At 41.6% G+C, this 19,823-nt stretch overlaps 1 protein-coding gene and 1 pseudogene across 4 annotated transcripts in view; one reads left to right on the forward strand and one right to left on the reverse strand.

Annotated features, from left to right (window-relative positions):
* Nucleotides 1–5,108: 5,108 nt before the first annotated feature.
* LOC139174917 (profilin-2 pseudogene) lies at nucleotides 5,109–5,570 on the forward strand (annotated as a pseudogene).
* A 3,147-nt stretch (nucleotides 5,571–8,717) lies between these two features.
* The window catches only part of POLR3D (RNA polymerase III subunit D), a 112,311-nt gene continuing 101,205 nt past the window's right edge, over nucleotides 8,718–19,823 (reverse strand). For all 4 annotated transcript variants that reach the window (XM_070765151.1, XM_070765149.1, XM_070765150.1 and 1 more), the window contains exons 5-9: nucleotides 18,263–18,387; nucleotides 15,596–15,767; nucleotides 14,612–14,874; nucleotides 12,540–12,692; nucleotides 8,718–10,693 (exon numbers count right to left, since the gene is read on the reverse strand). In XM_070765151.1, coding sequence (XP_070621252.1) covers nucleotides 10,571–10,693; nucleotides 12,540–12,692; nucleotides 14,612–14,874; nucleotides 15,596–15,767; nucleotides 18,263–18,387 — 836 coding nt within the window. In that variant the 3' untranslated portion in view covers nucleotides 8,718–10,570. The remainder of the gene's footprint in view (nucleotides 10,694–12,539; nucleotides 12,693–14,611; nucleotides 14,875–15,595; nucleotides 15,768–18,262; nucleotides 18,388–19,823) is intronic.

Raw genomic sequence — 19,823 nt, forward strand, 5'->3', positions numbered from 1 at the left:
ACAGACAGACAGATACAAACAAATGGCAGCCACATCCCTTCACTAACCTGATTTCCACCCCCAGGAGACTAACAAATCAACGTTTAATTTGTGTGTATTGTTTAATGGACTGCTAAATTAGCCACGCCCACCCAATCACACGCCCACTTAAGTCACACCCACCCGGTCATATGACCACCTAGTCGTGCCCCCCCAGCATGTCCGTGTCTCCCCCTCAACAGTCTGAGGGACCCATGAATTGGCTAGAGACTATTTTCTCTATCGCACAATACTAGGACGAGGGGGCACTCCCTAAAGCTCACAGGTAAGTAAGTGAGGATGAATGAAGGGAAATATTTCTTCACCCAGAGGGTCCTTGGTTGATGGAATTCCCTTCCAGAAGAGGTCGTGACAGCTGTCACCCTTGATAGCTTCAAGGCAGGATTAGACAGATTCATGGATGCCGAGTGTATCGGTGGTTATTGAAACGGATTTCCATGTGCTGCCTCTATGTTGGTTGAGGCAGGCAGGGTTCCCTTGGGTACCATTGTTGGGGGTCAAGGAAAAAGGAGGGTTTTGCCTTCTCTTTCTGCTCAAGATCCCCATGGACAATTGGTGGGCCACTGTGGGACACAGAATGCTGGACTGCTTGGGCTTTGGCCCAATTCCGCAGGGCTCTTCTTATGTTCTTATGGATGGACAGATGGAGATAGATGATAGATAGATGATAGAGAGAGAGAGAGGTTATTGAAACGGATGTCCAAGTGCCGCCTCTATGTTGGTTGAGGCAGACAGGCTTCCCTTGGGGGGTCCTTTGTTGTGGGTCAAGGGAAAGGGGTTTTTTTGCCTTCTCTTTCTGCTCAAGATCCCCATGGACAATTGGTGGGCCACTATTGGACACAGAATGCTGGACTCAATGGGCTTTGGCCCAATTCAGCATGTAGGGCTTTATAGGTCATTGCCAACACTTTGATTTGTGACCGGAAACTGATAGGCAACCAGTGCAGGCTGCGGAGTGTTGCCGAGACGATAGCTCTCGCGGTCGCATTTTGAACGATCTGAAGTTTCCAATCACTTTTCAGAGATAACCCCATGTAGAGACCGTTGCAGTAGTCGAATCTTGAGATGATGAGGGTATGAGCGACTGAGCAGTGACTCCCTGTCCAGATAGGGCCGCAACTGGTGCACCAGGCGAACCTGGGCAAACGCCCCCCTCGCCACAGCTGAAAGATGTTCCTCTAATGTTAGCTGTGGATCTAGGAGGACGCCCAAGTTGCGGACCCTCTCCGAGGGGGGCAATAATTCCCCCACAAGGTAATGGACGGACAGATGGAATTGTCCTTGGGACATGCAGGATGGATTTTCACCATCTAAAGCAGGGCCCCCCAAACTTGGCAACTTTAAGACTTGTGGACTTCAACTCCCAGAATTCTCCAGCCAGCTTTGGTACTAGACGCACAAGCTGGAACGTATTGGTGTCGGCTGCCTTGTGATTCACTGTATTATTATTATAGGGAAAAGTTTGTTTGATATTCATCATTTTTAATAGTCAGCATGGCTTCCAGAACCAATTAGTGATGAGTAATAACATACTACTTATTTTTACTTAATTTTATTTGGCAGCTTCTATATATTCAGTTCTATCTGTCCTGAAGTTGCTCTTCAGAAATAAATAAATATGCTTCAGCCCATCGAATATTTAGCCAATCAATACTTATCTTCATTTTATTTGTTAAATTGCTATAAAATCCGCCCCTACAAGGTGACCCTGAATTAACTGGGTAATGGACTAGCAAACAGCGACACTGACAGACTAAGATATAATAGAAACATCAGGGCAGATAAATATAGCATTCTTCATATATAAGCACTCAGAAAATTCATAATTCTTTGTCTTCTTTTATGCTGGTATAAATCTTAGCACATTGTATTGGTTCCATACATTGATGTTTGTATAACAGGTGTAAAATTATTATGTCTATTAAATAGATTGGAATATTGAGGGCAAAAAAAGAGAAAGAAAAATATATTCTCTCAATGTTAAATACAATTTAGGATAGAAATATTACATATTTTTTTAAGTTAATCTGTAGTTGGGTGTAACATTGAAACGGACTGCTACAATTCACATCAAAATAATTAGAAGGTTTCATCTTAAAATGATTACTTATTAAAAGTTTCATTCGTCCTGTGACTTTGCATGCTCTTCTGTATGTGTACAAAGTTAATAATTTAAATTACTTAGTTTTCATTTCTTATAGAATTCCCCTTAAGTTTTGGAGAGTCTGCTAAGCCTCTGTTAAATGTTCCAATCACTCTTTCTGGGTTTTTTTTTCAACTAGAATTTAATGCAGCCAAAGTCAGTGTTTTGTTTTTTTAAAATTTGAAGAGTACATCTTACAATACAGTATTTGTAGATTTTCCACTTCAAAAGGCAAGAAACCATATGAAACATTTTCTTCAAGAGCGGTCAGAGATGGCTGGGGAGAGCCCAGAAAAGAGGTTTAAGTGAAGGTGTACTTGTTCTCAAGTAGGAAAAAATGAGAAGTAGTGGATACAAGGATAATGATACTCGACTTTTCTCATAAGCCTTTTTAATTCTGTTCCTGGGTTTCAGCTTCATTGGTGGCTGTTTGCTGCCATCCCTTGGTCAGGCAACTTCTGAAGTTTTAAGTGGAGTAGGGCCTGAACATTTATTTTATTTTATTTTTATTTATTTATATATAAAGAAAAGGATAGAGGAAAACATATAAAAATAGAGGAGAAGATATATGAAAGGAAGAAAAGATATATGAGATAAAGGAGAGACAATTGGACAGGGCACGAAAGGCACACCAGTGCACTTATGTACGCCCCTTACTGACCTCTTAGGAACCTGGAGAGGTCAATCATGGATAGTCTAAGGGAGAAATGTTGGGGGTTAGGGGTTGACACTACTGAGTCCGGTAATGAGTTCCACGCTTCGACAACTCGATTGCTAAAGTCATATTTTTTACAGTCAAGTTTGGAGCGGTTAATATTAAGTTTGAATCTGTTGCGTGCTCGTGTTGTTGTGGTTGAAGCTGAAGTAGTCATTGACAGGCAGGACGTTGCAACGTATGATCTTGTGGGCAATACTTAGATTGTGTTTTAGGCATCGTAGTTCTAATCTTTCTAGGCCCAGGATTTGGGGAAAGAATTCCTTAAAGTAGGGGTAGGCAAAGTTGACTCTTCCATGACTTGTGGACTTCAACTCCCAGAATTCCTGAGTTACCAGTTGCCTGATATTCAGTCTGCCAAATACCACGTTTCTGCAGAATATAGTGTGCCAATGTGCTTGCAACTCTCACTTTATGGCTTCAAGATCAGAAGATTGAGTTTTCCACTCTGCTACTCACAACCAGACTTGAAATCCTAGGCTTAGAAAGCTTGGAGTTTTGTCCAGTTATGGGCTCCTACCAGTACGGTCAGATACACAGAACCAGTAGAAAAACTTTGGTCAAGTATAAAGTACTGGTAGAAAAATTTTGAATTTTTTTTCTTTTTTTCCCTTCTGGACTCTGGGTATGTTTTTTCTATCACAGTAAATAATGTTGAATGTGTATAATTTTCGAAGAGCTATGCATGCGTACATACACATACAGTTCATATAGTAATGTATATTTTTGTGTGCCTGTGTGTAATATATATGTACACATATGACATATATGCATCAAATTAAATAGTAAGCTATTACAGCGTTTCCCTGAAAATAAGACCCTGTCTTATATTTTTTGAACCATGAAATAAGCGCTTGGACTTATTGCCAGGCACTCAAAAGCCCAAGACTCAGTCTTGATCCTTTTTGATTCAAAAGGAGAATTTTGTTTACTTGAGTCTGTGATCAGCACCTCTATTACTGTCTGGTTTGGTTCTGCAACCCAACAAGACCGACACAGACTTCAGAGGAGAATCAGAACTGCGGAAAAAACAATTGCTGCCAACCTGCCTTCCATTGAGGACCTGTATACTGCACGAGTCAAAACGAGGGCGGTGAAAATATTTACTGACCCCTCACATCCTGGACATAAAGTGTTTCAACTCCTACCCTCAAAACATGGCTACAGAGCACTGCACACCAAGACAACTAGACAGAGGAACAGTTTTCCCCGCAAATGCCATCACTCTGCTAAACAAATAATTCCCTCAACACTGTCAAACTATTTACTAAGTCTGTGCTACTATTACTACTGTTTTTTCTCATCATTCAAATCACCCACTTATGACTGTATGACTGTAACTTGTTGCTTGTCTCCTTAAGATTTTTATTAATATTGTTTCTTCATTGTTTATTTGACCCCCATGACAATCATTAAGTGTTGCACCTCATGATTCGTGACAAATATATATTTTCTTTTATGTACACTGAGAGTATATGCACCAAAGACAAAATCCTTGTGTGTCCAGTCACACTTGGCCAACATTTTATTATATTATATTCCATTCCATTCCATTATATTAATTATATTATATTATATTATATTCCATTCCATTCCATTATATTTATTATATTATATTATATTATATTATTATATTCCATTCCATTATATTTATTATATTATATTATATTATATTATATTATATTATATTATATTATATTATATTATATTATTATATTCCATTCCATTCCATTCTATCAGTTGCAGATACAAAGACTACGATTGTTAGTTAAAAACATGACGGGATATACACCCATCCACACAAAACGAATTGAGCTGTTTTCTTTCCTCCAGGAAAAAGATGCATTATGATAGCGCTGTCAGGATTCTAGAATGAGCAGCTTGGAGCCTGTGAAAGAACACAGAAGAGCTGTATCCAAGACAACATTGGGAAAGATCAAGTAACTGCTCAAGGGTTTGTGTCCTGAAACTTGACTCCCAGCTATTTTTGAGATATGTCCATCAACAGTGCATGGAAGTAGACTCAGTAAACAGCCATTGTCTCGTTTTAGCCTCAAAGAGAAGATTTTCATCCAACCAACCAACCAACCAACCAACCAACCAACCAACCAACCAACCAACCAACCAACCAACCAACCAACCTTCAGGTTTCAGAAGAGCTAAACTGGCCTAGTTTGAAAAGAACTGGGTTAGCTACAAGGTGCCTTTAAAATGCAACACTCCCCGAACCACCAAACGACTTCTTGGCAAGAGTGCGTCAACAATTTCATGAGAGACGGGTTGTGCTACGATGCTGCCGTCGTCTCTGTCACCCAACAGCAGGTTTTACGCGCCCACCAAGGTGGAATCCTGGCCCGGATAACCAAACCTGAAATCCAAGCTCTCCTTGGGAGGAACAGAAACGCGCTCCTCACTCAGGGTTTGACCCTGGGTGGCCGCAAATGCCTGGTCATCCGAGACAACCTGTACACCGATGCCCAACAGCATACCATGGACCTGCGGACGAAAGTCTACCATGAGGGGAGGAAGGACAGCTGCACCCATGCCATCGCGGTGGTCCTGGTTAACCCCGTTTGCCTAATCCTCATCGGGATGCTGGGGATTCACGGAGGGACGCTGAATCTGAAAGCCTTGCAGACAGCAAAGCACATCGAAGAGCATTTACGCCAATAAAATATGCTTCTAATATCACACCAGCAAACGGGCTCCTTTTACCAGTCCAGCTTTCAAAGGGCTCCTTTTACCAGTCCAGCTTTCAAAGGGCTCCTTTTACCAGTCCAGCTTTCAAAGGGCTCCTTTTACCAGTCCAGCTTTCAAAGGGCGACGTCTTCCTTTCCATTCTGTTGAAGAGCGTGCAAGAGAGGTGGATCCTGGTAACGCCTAAGGAAGTCTAAGAAAGTGACTGACGTTTCAGATCTGATGACTTTAAAACTTCATCTTTGAATGAGCACTCCGGGATAAAATTCCACCTACAGCTCCTGGAGGGGGTAGTAGCAGCTCTCTGGAAGGTCCTACTAATGACAGGTTCACATTTGAGTTTTTCCAAGAATATTCTGAATAGGCTCACCTGTCATCCTCGGAATCCCGTGTTCTTAGACGCCATCCTGGATTTACTCAACAGATATTTTAGTCCTCCACACATACAGTATACTAAGACTTTTCAAGTCCATTCCCGACTGCTTCTATTTCTATTTCTGATGCTGCCAGCTGTTGGATTAGTAGGTTTTCTGAAAACATTTATATAGAGATTTCCCCAAAATACAGTTGTTTTGCAGGCTATCATCTCGCTTTGCAATTTGTTTACTTCTTTGTTTTTTTCCCTTCCTAATGAAACACTGGCTCCGATTCATCCTGTTTGCTTCATGGAGAACCCCTGTTCTCCAGATTTTTTAGCCTTGTGCCTTTGTCCCAACATCAAAGTAGCCTTTGCATAAGGAGTGAAAAACAATGGGATCCATAGTTACATCCATCCTACGCAAATTGGCAATCCTAGACATGTTCTTCAAGTGTTCATAGAAACATAGAAGACTGACGGCAGAAAAAGACCTCCTGGTCCATCTCGTCTGCCCTTATACTATTTCCTGTATTTTATCTTAGGATGGATCTATGTTTATCCCAGGCATGTTTAAATTCAGTTACTGTGGATTTATCTACCACGTCTGTTGGAAGTTTGTTCCAAGCATCTACTACTCTTTCAGTAAAACAGTATTTTCTCACGTTACTTCTAATCTTAACCCCAATTAACCTCAAATTGGGCCCCCTTCGTTCTTGTGTTCACTTCTCTATTAAAAACACTTCTCTCCTGAACCTTATTTAACCCTTTCACATATTTAAATGTTTACTTCTACTCTGGATAATCCACTAAGGCAGTGATGGCGAACCTATGGCATGGGTGCCACATGCGGGCTACAAGAATGGTGGAAGGTCTTAAGCATAAAACGTATCAGGAAAGACTTAATGAACTCAATCTGTATAGTCTGGAGGACAGAAGGAAAAGGGGGGACATGATCGAAACATTTAAATATCTTAAAGGGTTAAATAAGGTCCAGGAGGGAAGTGTTTTTAATAGGAAAGTGAACACAAGAACAAGGGGACACAATCTGAAGTTAGTTGGGGGAAAGATCAAAAGCAACATGAGAAAATATTATTTTACTGAAAGAGTAGTAGATCCTTGGAACAAACTTCCAGCAGACGTGGTAGATAAATCCACAGTAACTGAATTTAAACATGCCTGGGATAAACATATATCCATCCTAAGATAAAATACAGAAAATAGTATAAGGGCAGACTAGATGGACCAGGAGGTCTTTTTCTGCAGTCAGACTTCTATGTTTCTATGTTTCTATGTTGCCATGCGAACTGTTTCCCCTAGCTCAGCTCCAATATGCATATGTGTGCTGGTCAGCTGATTTTTGGTTTGCACGGAGGCTCTGGGAGGGCATTTTTGGCTTCCAGAGAGCCTCGGGGGGGGGGCGTTTTTACCCTCTCTCGGCTCCAGGGAAGCCTTTGGACCCTGGGGAGGGCAAAACACAAGCCTACTGGGCCCAGCAGAAGTTGGGAAACAGAACTGCTTGTATATCCTGATTTCCGAGGCACTTACAGTGGTACCTCTCCCTAAGAACGCCTCTACTTAAGAACTTTTCTAGATAAGAACCGGGTGTTCAAGATTTTTTTTGCCTCTTCTTAAGAACCATTTCAGAAGATCAGAAGAATGTGAGAAAATAGTAGTAGATGCTTGGAGCAAACTTCCAGCAGACGTGGTTGGTAAATCCACAGGAACTGAATTTAAACATGCCTGGGATAAACATAGATCCATCCTAAAATAAAATACAGTGGCGCCTCTACCTAAGGACGCCTCTACTTAAGAACTTTGCTAGATAAGAACCGGGTGTTCAAGATTTTTTTGTCTCTTCTTAAGAACCATTTTCTACTTAAGAACCCGAGCCCGGAAATATTTCCCAGGAAATTTGAGAGCGGCAATTCCCCCTGAGTTTCTCTCTCTGGTGCAGTGTATGGGAGGCATGTGCTCTTCCCCACCGCCTCAGAGTCCCTCTTTTTTTTTTTAAGCCTTAAAGTTTTGGATTTTTTAAAATTCCCCTCCCCTCCCCTTCTTCCTTCGGCAGCGACTGTCCTTCTCTCCTTCCTCCTCCCCCTCCCACCCAATTCCGAGCTTTTATTTCTTTCCTAATGGGTTTGCACGCATTATTTGCTTTAACATTGATTCCTATGGGAAAAATTGCTTCCACTTGCAAACATTTCTATTTAAGAACCTGGTCACAGAATGAATTAAGTTCTTAAGTAGAGGTACCACTGTGTATCAAATTTTACTGTCCTGCCTGGGCATCCGCTAACAGATAAATTGAAAACGTCTTTCTTGTTTCCTTGCCTCGTAGCTTCAAAGTGTAAATCTATTCAAATTCATGTGACTGCACGCACCCAATCATTCACAATCATTGTTGTGAGTCGTTGCGAGTCTTCGGAGAGGGGCGGCATACAAATCTAATTAATAATAATAATAATAATAATCAGAATTGAAGAGAAGCAGCTAGAGAAGATCTGAAAATCGAGCTGCAACGACTCTGGCATAAGCCAGTGAACGTGGTCCCAGTGGTACTTGGCACGCTGGGCACAGTGCCAAAGGATCTCAACGGACATTTGAAAACCATCGGAATTGACAAAATCTCCATCTGTCAATTGCAAAAGGCTGCTTTACTGGGATCGGCAAACATAATTCGCCGCTATATCACAGTCCTAGGTGATGAAATACGAAATCCAGCACAGTGATCTCGTTTGCTCTGTTGTATTGAAATAATAATAATAATAATTCTAGTCCGCTTTTATTTACAGATATACAGATGATAAATAAATGCCAACAACTTGACCACAACGTTGTGGCTCTCTCCAATTTGGCTAACCAAAATGATCAAATAAAAATGTCTTAACGGGTAAGCAATCTTCGTAGTTAATGCTACTATCTGCTTTCTCCGATTTATGATTTCTCAACTGCTGTGAAGAACAAAAACCCAAGTGGCATAAATACTTTAGCTGCTGCTCTCTAAAAACCTTTGAACACTTCGTTGTCCTCTTCAGCAAAGCATGATAGATGACAAAGGTAAAGCCGATGACAACTTCCCTGACATCACATCTGCAGTCCAAAGCAGTGTGTGAAAGGAGAATCATGTTAAACCAGAACCCTGAATTCCTCAATAGGTTTGTGGGCGTGTGTGTGCGCGAGAAAGACAAAAAGAGAGAGAGAACGAGATAGAGAGAAACAGAGAACGAGAGACAGAAGCAGAAAGAGAATGAGAGAATGTGAGAGGCATGGGATGAGAGAGAGTGAGACAGATAACAAGAGATAGAGACAGAGAAAAAGAACGAGAGAATGAGACAGAATGAGAGACAGAGAGACAGAACGAGAGAATGTGAGAAGCAGAGGAGAGTGAGACAGAGAACAAGAGACAGACAAAAAAAAGAGAGAATGAGACAGAATGAGACAAACTGAGAGACAGAAAGAGAGAACGACAGACAGAGAGACAGAACGAGAGAATGTGAGAGGCAGAGAAGGAGAGTGAGACAGAGAACGAGACAGAAAGAGAATGAGAGAATGAGATTGAGACAGAGAACGAGAGGCAGGCAGAGGAAAAGAACAAGAGAGAATGAAACAAAATGAGAAAGACAAAGAGTGAGAGAGAGAGACAAAGAACAAGAGACAGAGATAAACAGAGAACGAGATGAGAGACAGAGAGAACGAAAAAAGAGAGAATGAGAGAGAGTGAGAGACAGAGAGCGAGAGACAGAGAGAGAGACAATGACCAAACAGAGGGAAGTGTTGGAAGAGCCTCTCGCTGCTTTGGTCACACACACAGCGTTACAAACACGAGAAATGACAGAGCTTGTCAACTAGATAATTTCCCCCCAATCTGGCTTGTTTAGAGAAAAGGCAAAAGTAGCCTTAAGAGAAACCAGGTGAGCTGGTCTGGACAACAAGACAGGTGCAGGTTATGTCCCTGCAGAAGACAAAGAGACTCATGTGCCTTCCGAAATCTTCCCCACTGTGTCTTTTTCTCCTACTGAATTGTGTGTTAGTTAAGATCCAGGAGGCGAAAGAAACAAGGCGTCACTGTACCATCATCTACCGATGCTTGGAATGGTGACATCTTCTGCAGGAAACGGCTGTGAAACAGACAATCTTGGCTCCAAGGTTCACACCTTTCCAACCTCCCTTTGGGATAATAATAATCAACCCAGTAGTGCGTGTAATTAAGTTATTAAAAGTCACGACAAGGGTGCAAGTGACATCCTGTATGGCAGCGTTTCCCAACCTTGGCAACTGGAAGATATCTGGACTTCAACTCCCAGAATTCCCCAGCCAGCATCCGCTGGCTGGGGAATTCTGGGAGTTGAAGTCCAAATATCTTCCAGTTGCCAAGGTTGGGAAACACAGCTGTATAGAACTGGGAGGAAGGACTCAGCAAGTCTCCCCCCTCCCTCCAGATAATATTCTAGCGCTCCAGATCCTCTCCGACATCAAGATGCGGGACAGTCTCGCCGCCATGAATGTTGCCAAATGTCTTCTAGCCGAGTCTTTCCGGAAACGCTTCTCTCTTCCTCAACTTAGGCACTTTCAGAGAGCCCAAATCATCACTGTTTTAGGCAAGAGTTTTGCAGAAGTCCTATCGATGCTTGTACGCCAGCAAGGATTCGAAATCTGGAGCGCAAACCAGCTTGTGCTTCACGTGGCCCAAGACAATCATCTCGCCGCTCCGATTGTCCCCGATGCTGACCGATACCAGCTCCTTGGCGAGACCAAGAGAAAAGAGCCATTACTCCAAAGTATATACAGTGTCCCCTCGATTTTCACGGGTTCGAACTTCGCAAATAGCCTATACCATGCTTTTTCTAAAAATAAGTATTTTAAAGTTAGATGTGTATAAAGCTTTTGATAAAGTTAACCATAATTATTTGTTTCAGTTGTGTAAGGACTTAAATATGGGAGACAATTTTTGTCAAATTATAAGAGCAATTTATAAGGATAATACGGCTTATATTAGGGTAAATGAAAATAGAAAAGAGAAGGTTAAAATCCAAAATAGAACTAAGCAGGGCTGTCCACTATCCCCAATCTGCGGAGAGGGGCGGCATATAAATCCAATAAATCTAATCTAATCTATTTAAATATACAGTACAGTGTTTCCTCGATTTCCGCGGGGGATGCGTTCCGAGACCGCCCGCGAAAGTCAAATTTCCGCGAAGTAGAGATGCGGAAGTAAATACACCATTTTTGGCTATGGACAGTATCACAAGCCATCCCTTAACACTTTAAACCCCTAAATTGCCATTTCCCATTCCCTTAGCAACCATTTACTCACCATTATTACTGGTACTCACCATTGAATAATACACTTAGTGTTCCTGATATTTATAAACATAATTATTTATTAACAATAATAATTATTTTTTGTTATTTATTTGCAAAAATTATTAGTTTGGCGATGGCGTATGACGTCATCGGGCGGGAAAAACCGGGGAATTCTGGGAGTTGAAGTCCAAGTATCTTCAAGTTGCCAAGGTTGGGAAACACTGCTATAGCTATCTAAATTTCTCTTGGCTATTTGCTGTTTTTCCTAACTATGCCATCATTCTTCAGTCCCTTTCTAGCATTCTTAGAAAACACATTCCTACTTTCATTTAAAAAAACCACCAAACCCTCATTTTATCATAATATCCAAATAATATCCAAATGTACGTCTCTTTAAGAGCCCAGGAAGGAAAGGGGGAAAAAAATAAAGAAAGAATAAAAGAGAAAAGGAAAGAAAAAAGAAGAGTGGAAAAGAATAAGAAAAGGAAAAACACTATTGATATCATATCTTAATCTATACATATACCCTGTTTCCCCGATAGTAAGACACCCCCGATTGTAAGACGTATCAGGGGTTTCAGGGGGGTCGGCTAATATAAGCCATACCCCGAAAGTAAGACATATGTCTTACTTTCGGGGAAACATGGGGGTATTGCCGCCTCCCTCTCATCTAGCTGCGCGCCGCCTCCTGCCCACGTCCGCCCCGTCCCCCTCTCCATACGTCGCCACGTCTGCCACCTCCCTCTGATCTTAATGAGCGCCGCCTCCTGCCCACTTCCACGCCGCCCCCCTCTCCATACGTCACCGCGCCGTCCCCTGCACTTGTCACTGCCGCCTCCTGCTTAAAATACAGTAATGCACACAGTATTAATCATACATCAGTAAAACATACACACTGGCATACTGGGGTATCATCTGCTGTTTTGTGGTGAATACAATACTGTTCAGGTTGTTAATAAATGTTAATTTTATGGTTAAAACAAAAAGTGTGACAATTTTTTTCCAATATAAGACATACCCCGAAAGTAAGACATAGTGGGGCTTTTGGGGATAAAAAGAAAGTAAGACACTGTCTTACTTTCGGGGAAACACGGTATATATCTTAATCTATACATAGATTAAGACAACAGTTTGACGGCAGCATTTGGGAGGAGGGGGTCGCCCCAGCCCTTTTCTACCCACCCGTCTCCTGCCATTACTATTCCCAGACACACAGCTCTGAACGCTTCGTGTTTGACATGGCCTTTTGAGGAGAGGCCCCGTCCCACAAGAGCAAGGCATACCTGCAGAAAGGAGCAGGGGGTTCCCGTGGTTACATCAAGAGTCACCTGGCCAAGAACGAGTTGCACTTTCCCCGATTTGCGGATCAGCAGCTTCCCCACCTGACCTTCCGAGAGGTCCCCCAGAGTGCAGGTGTTCTCCGCTTCTTTGGTCTCCTGGAAAAAAGAAGAAGTTGAGTTGGCCTTCTCCGGGTCCCAGGGGAAGAGCCTTCTCTGTGGCGGCCCCGACTCTCTGGAACCAGCTCCCCCTGGAGATTAGAACTGCCCCCACCCTCCTTGCCTTCCGTAAACTCCTTAAAACCCACCTTTGCCGCCAGGCATGGGGAATTGAGACATCTCCCCCGGGGTCTATACAATTTATGTATGGTATGTTTGTAAGTATGTCTGATTAATAATGGGTTTTTTAAAAATGTTTTTAAATTATTAGATTTGTTATGAATTGTTCTATTGCTGTTGTGAGCCGCCCCGAGTCTACGGAGAGGGGCGGCATACAAATCTAATAGAACACAAGAACAAGGGGCCACAATCTGCAGTTAGTTGGTGGAAAGATCAGAAGCAACATGAGAAAAGATTATTTTACTGAAAGAGTAGTAGATCCTTGGAACAAACTTCCAGCAGACGTGGTTGATAAATCCACAGTAACTGAATTTAAACATGCCTGGGATAAACATATATCCATCCTAAGATAAAATAGAGGAAATAGTATAAGGGCAGACTAGATGGACCATGAGGTCTTTTTTCTGCATGGTTTTAAATGATAGAAACATAGAAGTCTGACGGCAGAAAAAGACCTCATGGTCCATCTTGTCTGCCCTTATACTATTTTCTGTATTTTATCTTAGGATGGATATATGTTTATCCCAGGCATGTTTACATTCAGTTACTGTGGATTTATCAACTACGTCTGCTGGAAGTTTGTTCCAAGGATCTACTACCCTTTCAGTAAAATAATATTTTCTCACGTTGCTTTTGATCTTTCCCCCAACTAACTTCAGATTGTGTCCCCTTGTTCTTGTGTTCACTTTCCTATTAAAAAACACTTCCCTCCTGGACCTTATTTAACCCTTTAACATATTTAAATGTTTTGATCATGTCCCCCCTTTTCCTTCTGTCCTCCAGACTATACAGATTGAGTTCGTTAAGTCTTTCCTGGTAAGTTTGATGCTTAAGACCTTCCACCATTCTTGTAGCCCGTCTTTGGACCCGTCCAATTTTGTCAATATCTTTTTGTAGGTGAGGTCTCCAGAATGATGGGGTTTTATATGTTTTTAATATTAGATTTGTTTCATTGTAATATTGTTTTATTATTGTTGTGAGCTGCCCCGAGTCTTCGGAGAGGGGCGGCATACAAATCTAATTAATAATAATAATAATAATAATAATAATAATAATAATAATAATAATAATTTTGCAGTCTCCTTCCCTTGGAGTGGTGAGGGAATGGAGATTTTGCAAAGACGGGTGGTAGATAATTATTTATTTATTATTATTATTTTTCCCAAACAAGTATAGTATTATAGTGCATATTAACATAACATAACATAAGTAGAACATAGTAATAGAAAGGATAATAAGACAGTAGGACAGGGACATTAGGCACATAAGTGCACTTATGCACGCCCCTTACAGACCTCTTAGAAAAGGGGAGAGGTCAATTGTAGATAATGTAAGGTTGAAGATTTTGGGGTTGGGAGAAGCAACAACAGAGTCAGGTAATGAGTTCCAGGCGGTGACCACTCTATGGCTGAAATCGCATTTTCTGCAGTCAAGTTTGGAGCGATTTACATTCAGTTTGTATATATTACGTGCTCTTGTGTTGTTGTTGTTGTTAAAGGTGAAGTAGTCACTGACAGGGAGTACATTATGATGTATGATTTTATGAACAACAGTTAAATCAGTTCAATCTTCTGTTTCTATGAATAAATAAAATAAGATAAAATAAAATAAAATAAAGTAAAGTAAACAAACATCCTGGCTTCCATGCGTCAGACTTCCAGGTCTCTTTTAGCAGCTACAAACGCCAAACCCACTGCGGTAACAGCTGTAGATTCCCACTGCTCAGCAGGGCATCGTACCTGCGCCTTCTCCTGTTTTATCACCATCACCTGCCCATCCTCATTCTGCACTTCCGTTTTCAGCGGCTTCGTGTCCTGGGTGGGCGGCTGACCGGGGAGGGTGTCGGGCAGCTGCAGGAAGAGTAACTCTTCCTCCTTGGAGAGGCTCAACCTTGGCAGGAGGTCGGCAAGGGAGACGTCGTGAGGATAGGGAGGAGGGGTTTTGGTGGGTGCCGTAGCCTGGGCACACGGTGTCTCCTCTTGGTCGTGGGGTTCTTCTTTTACTGGGAGAAAGAGAGAAGGAGAGAGAGAGGGTGAGTGGGGATGAGGTGCGGAGGTAAACCTTTGAAAAGTGTTCGGAAACTTCAGATCGTGCAGAACGCGGCCGCGAGAGCCATCGTGGGGCTTCCAAGATTCGCCCACGTTTCTACAACACTCCGTGGCTCACATTGGCTGCCGATCAGTTTCCGATCGCAATTCAAAGTGTTGGTTATGACCTTTAAAGCCCTACATGGCATTGGACCAGAGTACCTCCAGAACCGCCTGCTACCGCACGAATCCCAGCGACCGATAAGGTCCCACAGAGTTGGCCTTCTCCGGGTCCCATCGACTAAACAATGTCGTTTGGCGGGCCCTAGGGGAAGAGCCTTCTCTGTGGCGGCCTGGGCCCTCTGGAATCAACTCCCCCTGGAGATTAGAATTGCCCCCACCCTCCCTGTCTTTCGTAAACTACTCAAGACTCACTTATACCGCCAGGCATGGGGGAGTTGAGACACCTTTCCCCCAGGCTCTTTTATATTTTGTTTTATGTTTGGTATGAATGTGTTGTTTGGTTTTTAAAAATATGATAGGGTTTTATGTGCTTTTTAATATTAGATTTGTTTTCGCTGGAATATTGTTTTTATTATTGTTGTGAGCCACCCCGAGTCTTCGGAGAGTGGCGGCATACAAATCTAATAAATTGAATTGAATTGAATCTGTTCCAGGTCAACCTGAGCCACCTACCTTTCACTGAAGATACACCTGTATCCATCTCCTCGTCTTTATGGCTGGCGTTCAACAGCTTACTCTCTTCCTGATCATCTCCTTCTTCCTTGAAAAGCCAACCAGAATGTGCCAGCGGCAACTGAACTGGCTTGTTTCGGATGTCGTTTTTCAAGCCTGGGTCATCCAGGAACTGGGGCCAAAGAACGAGAGAGAAAACGGCAGGTTATTATTATTATTTATGATTTATTGGACTTATGCTGCCTTTCTCCAAGGACTCAGGGCGGCTTACAACATATTAGAAAAAGAGAACCCTTCCTGAAGACTGATAGGGTTTTATATGTTTTTTAATATTAGATTTGTTCTACTATAATATTGTTTTTATTATTGTTGTGAGCCGCCCCGAGTCTTCGGAGAGGGGTGGCATACAAATCTAATTATTATTATTATTAATAATAATAATAATAATAATAATTATTATTATTATTATTATTATTATTATTATTATTATTATTATTATTATTATTATTATTTAACGTGCTATCCCATGAATTTCTTTTCCGGACAATGATGATATGGTTTTTTAAAAAATTGTTCCTCTTTTTAAATAATAATAATTTATTAGATTTGTATGCTGACTCGGAGAGGCTCACAACAAAATACAATGTCACAAATCCACTATATTAAAAACACATAAAAAAACATTATTAAAACCATGGAACTCAGTCATACCATACATAAATCTACCGTAGCCTAGGGGTAACTCAGTTACCCCACGCCTGGCGACATAGGTGGGTTTTGAGTAGCTTACGAAAGGCAAGGAGGGTGGGGGCGGTTCTAATCTCCGGGGGGGGGAGTTGATTCCAGAGGGCTGGGGCCACCACAGAGAAGGCTCTTCCTCTGGGTCCCGCCAGATGACATTGTTTAGTCGACGGGACCCAGAGAAGGCCGACTTAAATGTAAGCTGGCCAGTTGTCTGGGATCTCTCAGCCTCTGAATTGAATGAACAAGCCTATCAAACAATTTAAAAAGTGTTGAAATAGTTTGTGATCCAACGTCAGGTGAGAATGCATTCTTACTTTGTCGAGGGAATAGATTCCTTACTTCCAGATATGTATGCTGTCCCCAGCACATAATCTTTGCAAAACCTCCCATGGGTAAATTCAAAACAATATTCTGAGCTCAGGGCAGATTTGTTTCAAACGTTTCCCCCAAAAGTTCAAGCCAGTTTATTTTACAATGAAGAATGAAACACTTCTGCTGCACGAATCCCAGCGACTAGTTAGGTCCCACAGAGTGGGTCTTCTCTGGGTCCCGTGGGACCCAGGGGAGGAGCCTTCTCTGTGGCCGCCCCGGCCCTCTGGAACCAACTCCCCCCAGAGATTAGAATTGCCCCCATCCTCCTCGCCTTTCGTAAGCTTCTTAAAACCCACCTTTGCCCTCAGGCATGGGGGAACTGAGATATTCTTTCCCCCTAGGCCTTTACAATTTATGCGTGGTATGTTTGTATGTATGTTTGGTTTTATAATAAGGGTTTTTTAGTTGTTTTAGTATTGGATTGTTATATGCTGTTTTTTATCACTGTTGTTAGCCGCCCTGGGTCTACGGAGAGGGGTGGCATACAAATCCAATAAATACAAATACAAATAGTTCATGAAATGTTGTGCTCAAACTGTTTTGAGACTAAACAATTTGCACCTTTCTATTTCAAGCCCCAACAGTTCATTTCTTGGGGGGAATATCATGTTTTGTAAACAAAGGAAGTGCATATGGTTATCTTGTATGCAGAGTTTAACCTATTATTTCACCAACGACTGGCAATGTATCAATGTGTGGAGAAATGTTTCCGTAGGTACACACCTCCTAAACCTGCCCTTCATTCTTACAGCTGAGATCATAGTTGTTTCCCTAACAACTATAGGTGTGGGGAAAGAAATTAACAGAAAAATGTCATCCTGTGTTAAAATCTTATCAAAATTGAACTGAAACATTCCCATTTTAAGGAATATAATTTTAACGTAAACGCCCTAAACCCTTGCTAGTAACAGTGGCCACCAATGCCCTAGAGGTCGAGGAATAGAATAGAATATAGAATAGAATAAAATGGAATGGAATAGAATAGTGGAATTGAATAGAATAGAAAATAGAATAGAAAGAAAAATAGAATATAGAATAGAATACAGAGAATAGAATAGAAAATAGAATAGAAATAGAATATAATAGAATATGAAAGAAAATAGAATAGAATATATAATATAATATAATATTAGAATAAAATAGAAAGAAAATAGAATAGCATAGAATTGAACTGAATATGAAAAAATAGAACATAGAATATAATATGTGACATAGAATAAAATAGAAAGAAAATAGAATAGCATAGAATTGAACTGAAAATAGAATAGAAAGAGAATAGAATAGAACAGAATAGAAAAGAAAATAGAATAGAGTAAAATGGAATGGAATATGAAATAGAATAGAATAGAAATAGAATAGAACAGAATAGAAAATAGAATAGAGTAAAATGGAATGGAATATGAAATAGAATAGAATAGAGAATAGAACAGAATAGAAAAGAAAATAGAATAGAGTAAAATGGAATAGAATATGAAATAGAATAGAAAAGAGAATAGAATGGAATGTTGGTGTTATGATGGTTCTTCCTAGCGTGGCCATCCTCAAACTCACATCGTCTTTCTCCAACATGCGCAAGATCTTCTTAGTCTCTTCATCCGTCTCCCTCTTCTCTTTCTTTATGTTGATGATGTGGGATGGGCCAAAGTCAGACATATCCACAGACTTATCCCAGGTACCTACACAGAAAGCAAGAACAGCATCACCGCAAGTGGGACAACGCATTAGTGCAACTTTATGGCGCCCAGCTGAGAAGACCCTGCATTGGCCAAGTCACCCGCGCCATACATCTGTGTTTATACATACAAGAAAAGAGAAGAAAAGTCAAGGAGAAGTAATAAGGACAAAGAGGGTTCTGGAGAACACTGTGGTTAATTTATGATCAATCGAAGAGCTCTGTTCATGTCACACGCTGGAGACGGATTAACTGTTTTCCCAAGGTATCTAGTTTGACCAAGAGTTTTTGGGTAAGGGAGCATCATTCATTCACCGAAGGACGAATGAGGTACCAAATTTAATCCAGTTATATTTATCAAGCAGAAAAATAGGAATCCAATTTGTAAGTGTCAGAATTGATGGCCCAGATCAGGGGTAGGCAATGTTGGCTCCCCGCCTTTTCCGGCCAGTTTCCGGTCACAATTCAAAATGTTGGTTATGACCTATAAAGCCCTTCATGGCACCGGACCAGAATATCTTCGGCACCGCCTTCTGCCGCACGAATCCCAGCGACCAGTTAGGTCCCTCAGAGTCGGCCTTCTTCGGGTCCCATCAACTAAATAATGTCGTCTGGCGGGACCCAGGGGAAGAGCCTTCTCCGTGGTGGCTCCCCCCTGAGATTAGGATTGCCCCCACCCTCCTTGCCTTTCGTAAACTCCTTAAAACCCACCTCTGTCGTCAGGCATGGGGGAACTGAAACATCTCCCCCTTGCCCATGTTGTTTTGGTGTTTGATTGATTGTGTGCTTGTTTTTAATATATATTGGGGTTGTTTTATGAATTTCTTAACTTAAAATTGTAATTGGATTGGTGGGTATTGGATGTGTCACTATGTACTGTTTTTACTATTGTTGTGAGCCGCCCCGAGTCTGCGGAGAGGGGCGGCATATAAATCCAATAAATCTAATCTAATCTAATCTTCTATGTCATGTGGACTACAACTCCCAGAATTCCTGAGCCAATCATGCTAACTGAGCCAATTATGCTAGCTGAGGAATTCTGGGAGTTGAAGTCCACATGTCATAGAAAAGCCAACTTTGCCTACCCCCTGGCCCAGAGAATCTTGTCCATCCCAAATATCCCCCCACCGGATACGGCCATCTCTGATGGACTTGCCCAAACAGCTCTGATGCTGAGGATTTATCAGCTGACCCCCCCCAAGATGCACTATGTACTTTATCACAGCTTATCAGATACAACATGTTCCAATTTTACTCATTTATCCCATCCTCGGTGGCACAGTGGTTAGAGTGCAGTACTGTTAAGTGTTGTACCACATGTTTCTTGACAAATCTATATTTTCTTTTATGTACACAGAGAGCATATGCACCAAGACAAATTTGTGTGTCCAATCACACTTGGCCAATAAAGAATTCTGTTCTGTTCTATTCTGCAACCTA

This window comes from Erythrolamprus reginae, chromosome 12 (assembly GCF_031021105.1).
Source record: "Erythrolamprus reginae isolate rEryReg1 chromosome 12, rEryReg1.hap1, whole genome shotgun sequence".
Lineage (NCBI taxonomy): Eukaryota > Metazoa > Chordata > Lepidosauria > Squamata > Dipsadidae > Erythrolamprus > Erythrolamprus reginae.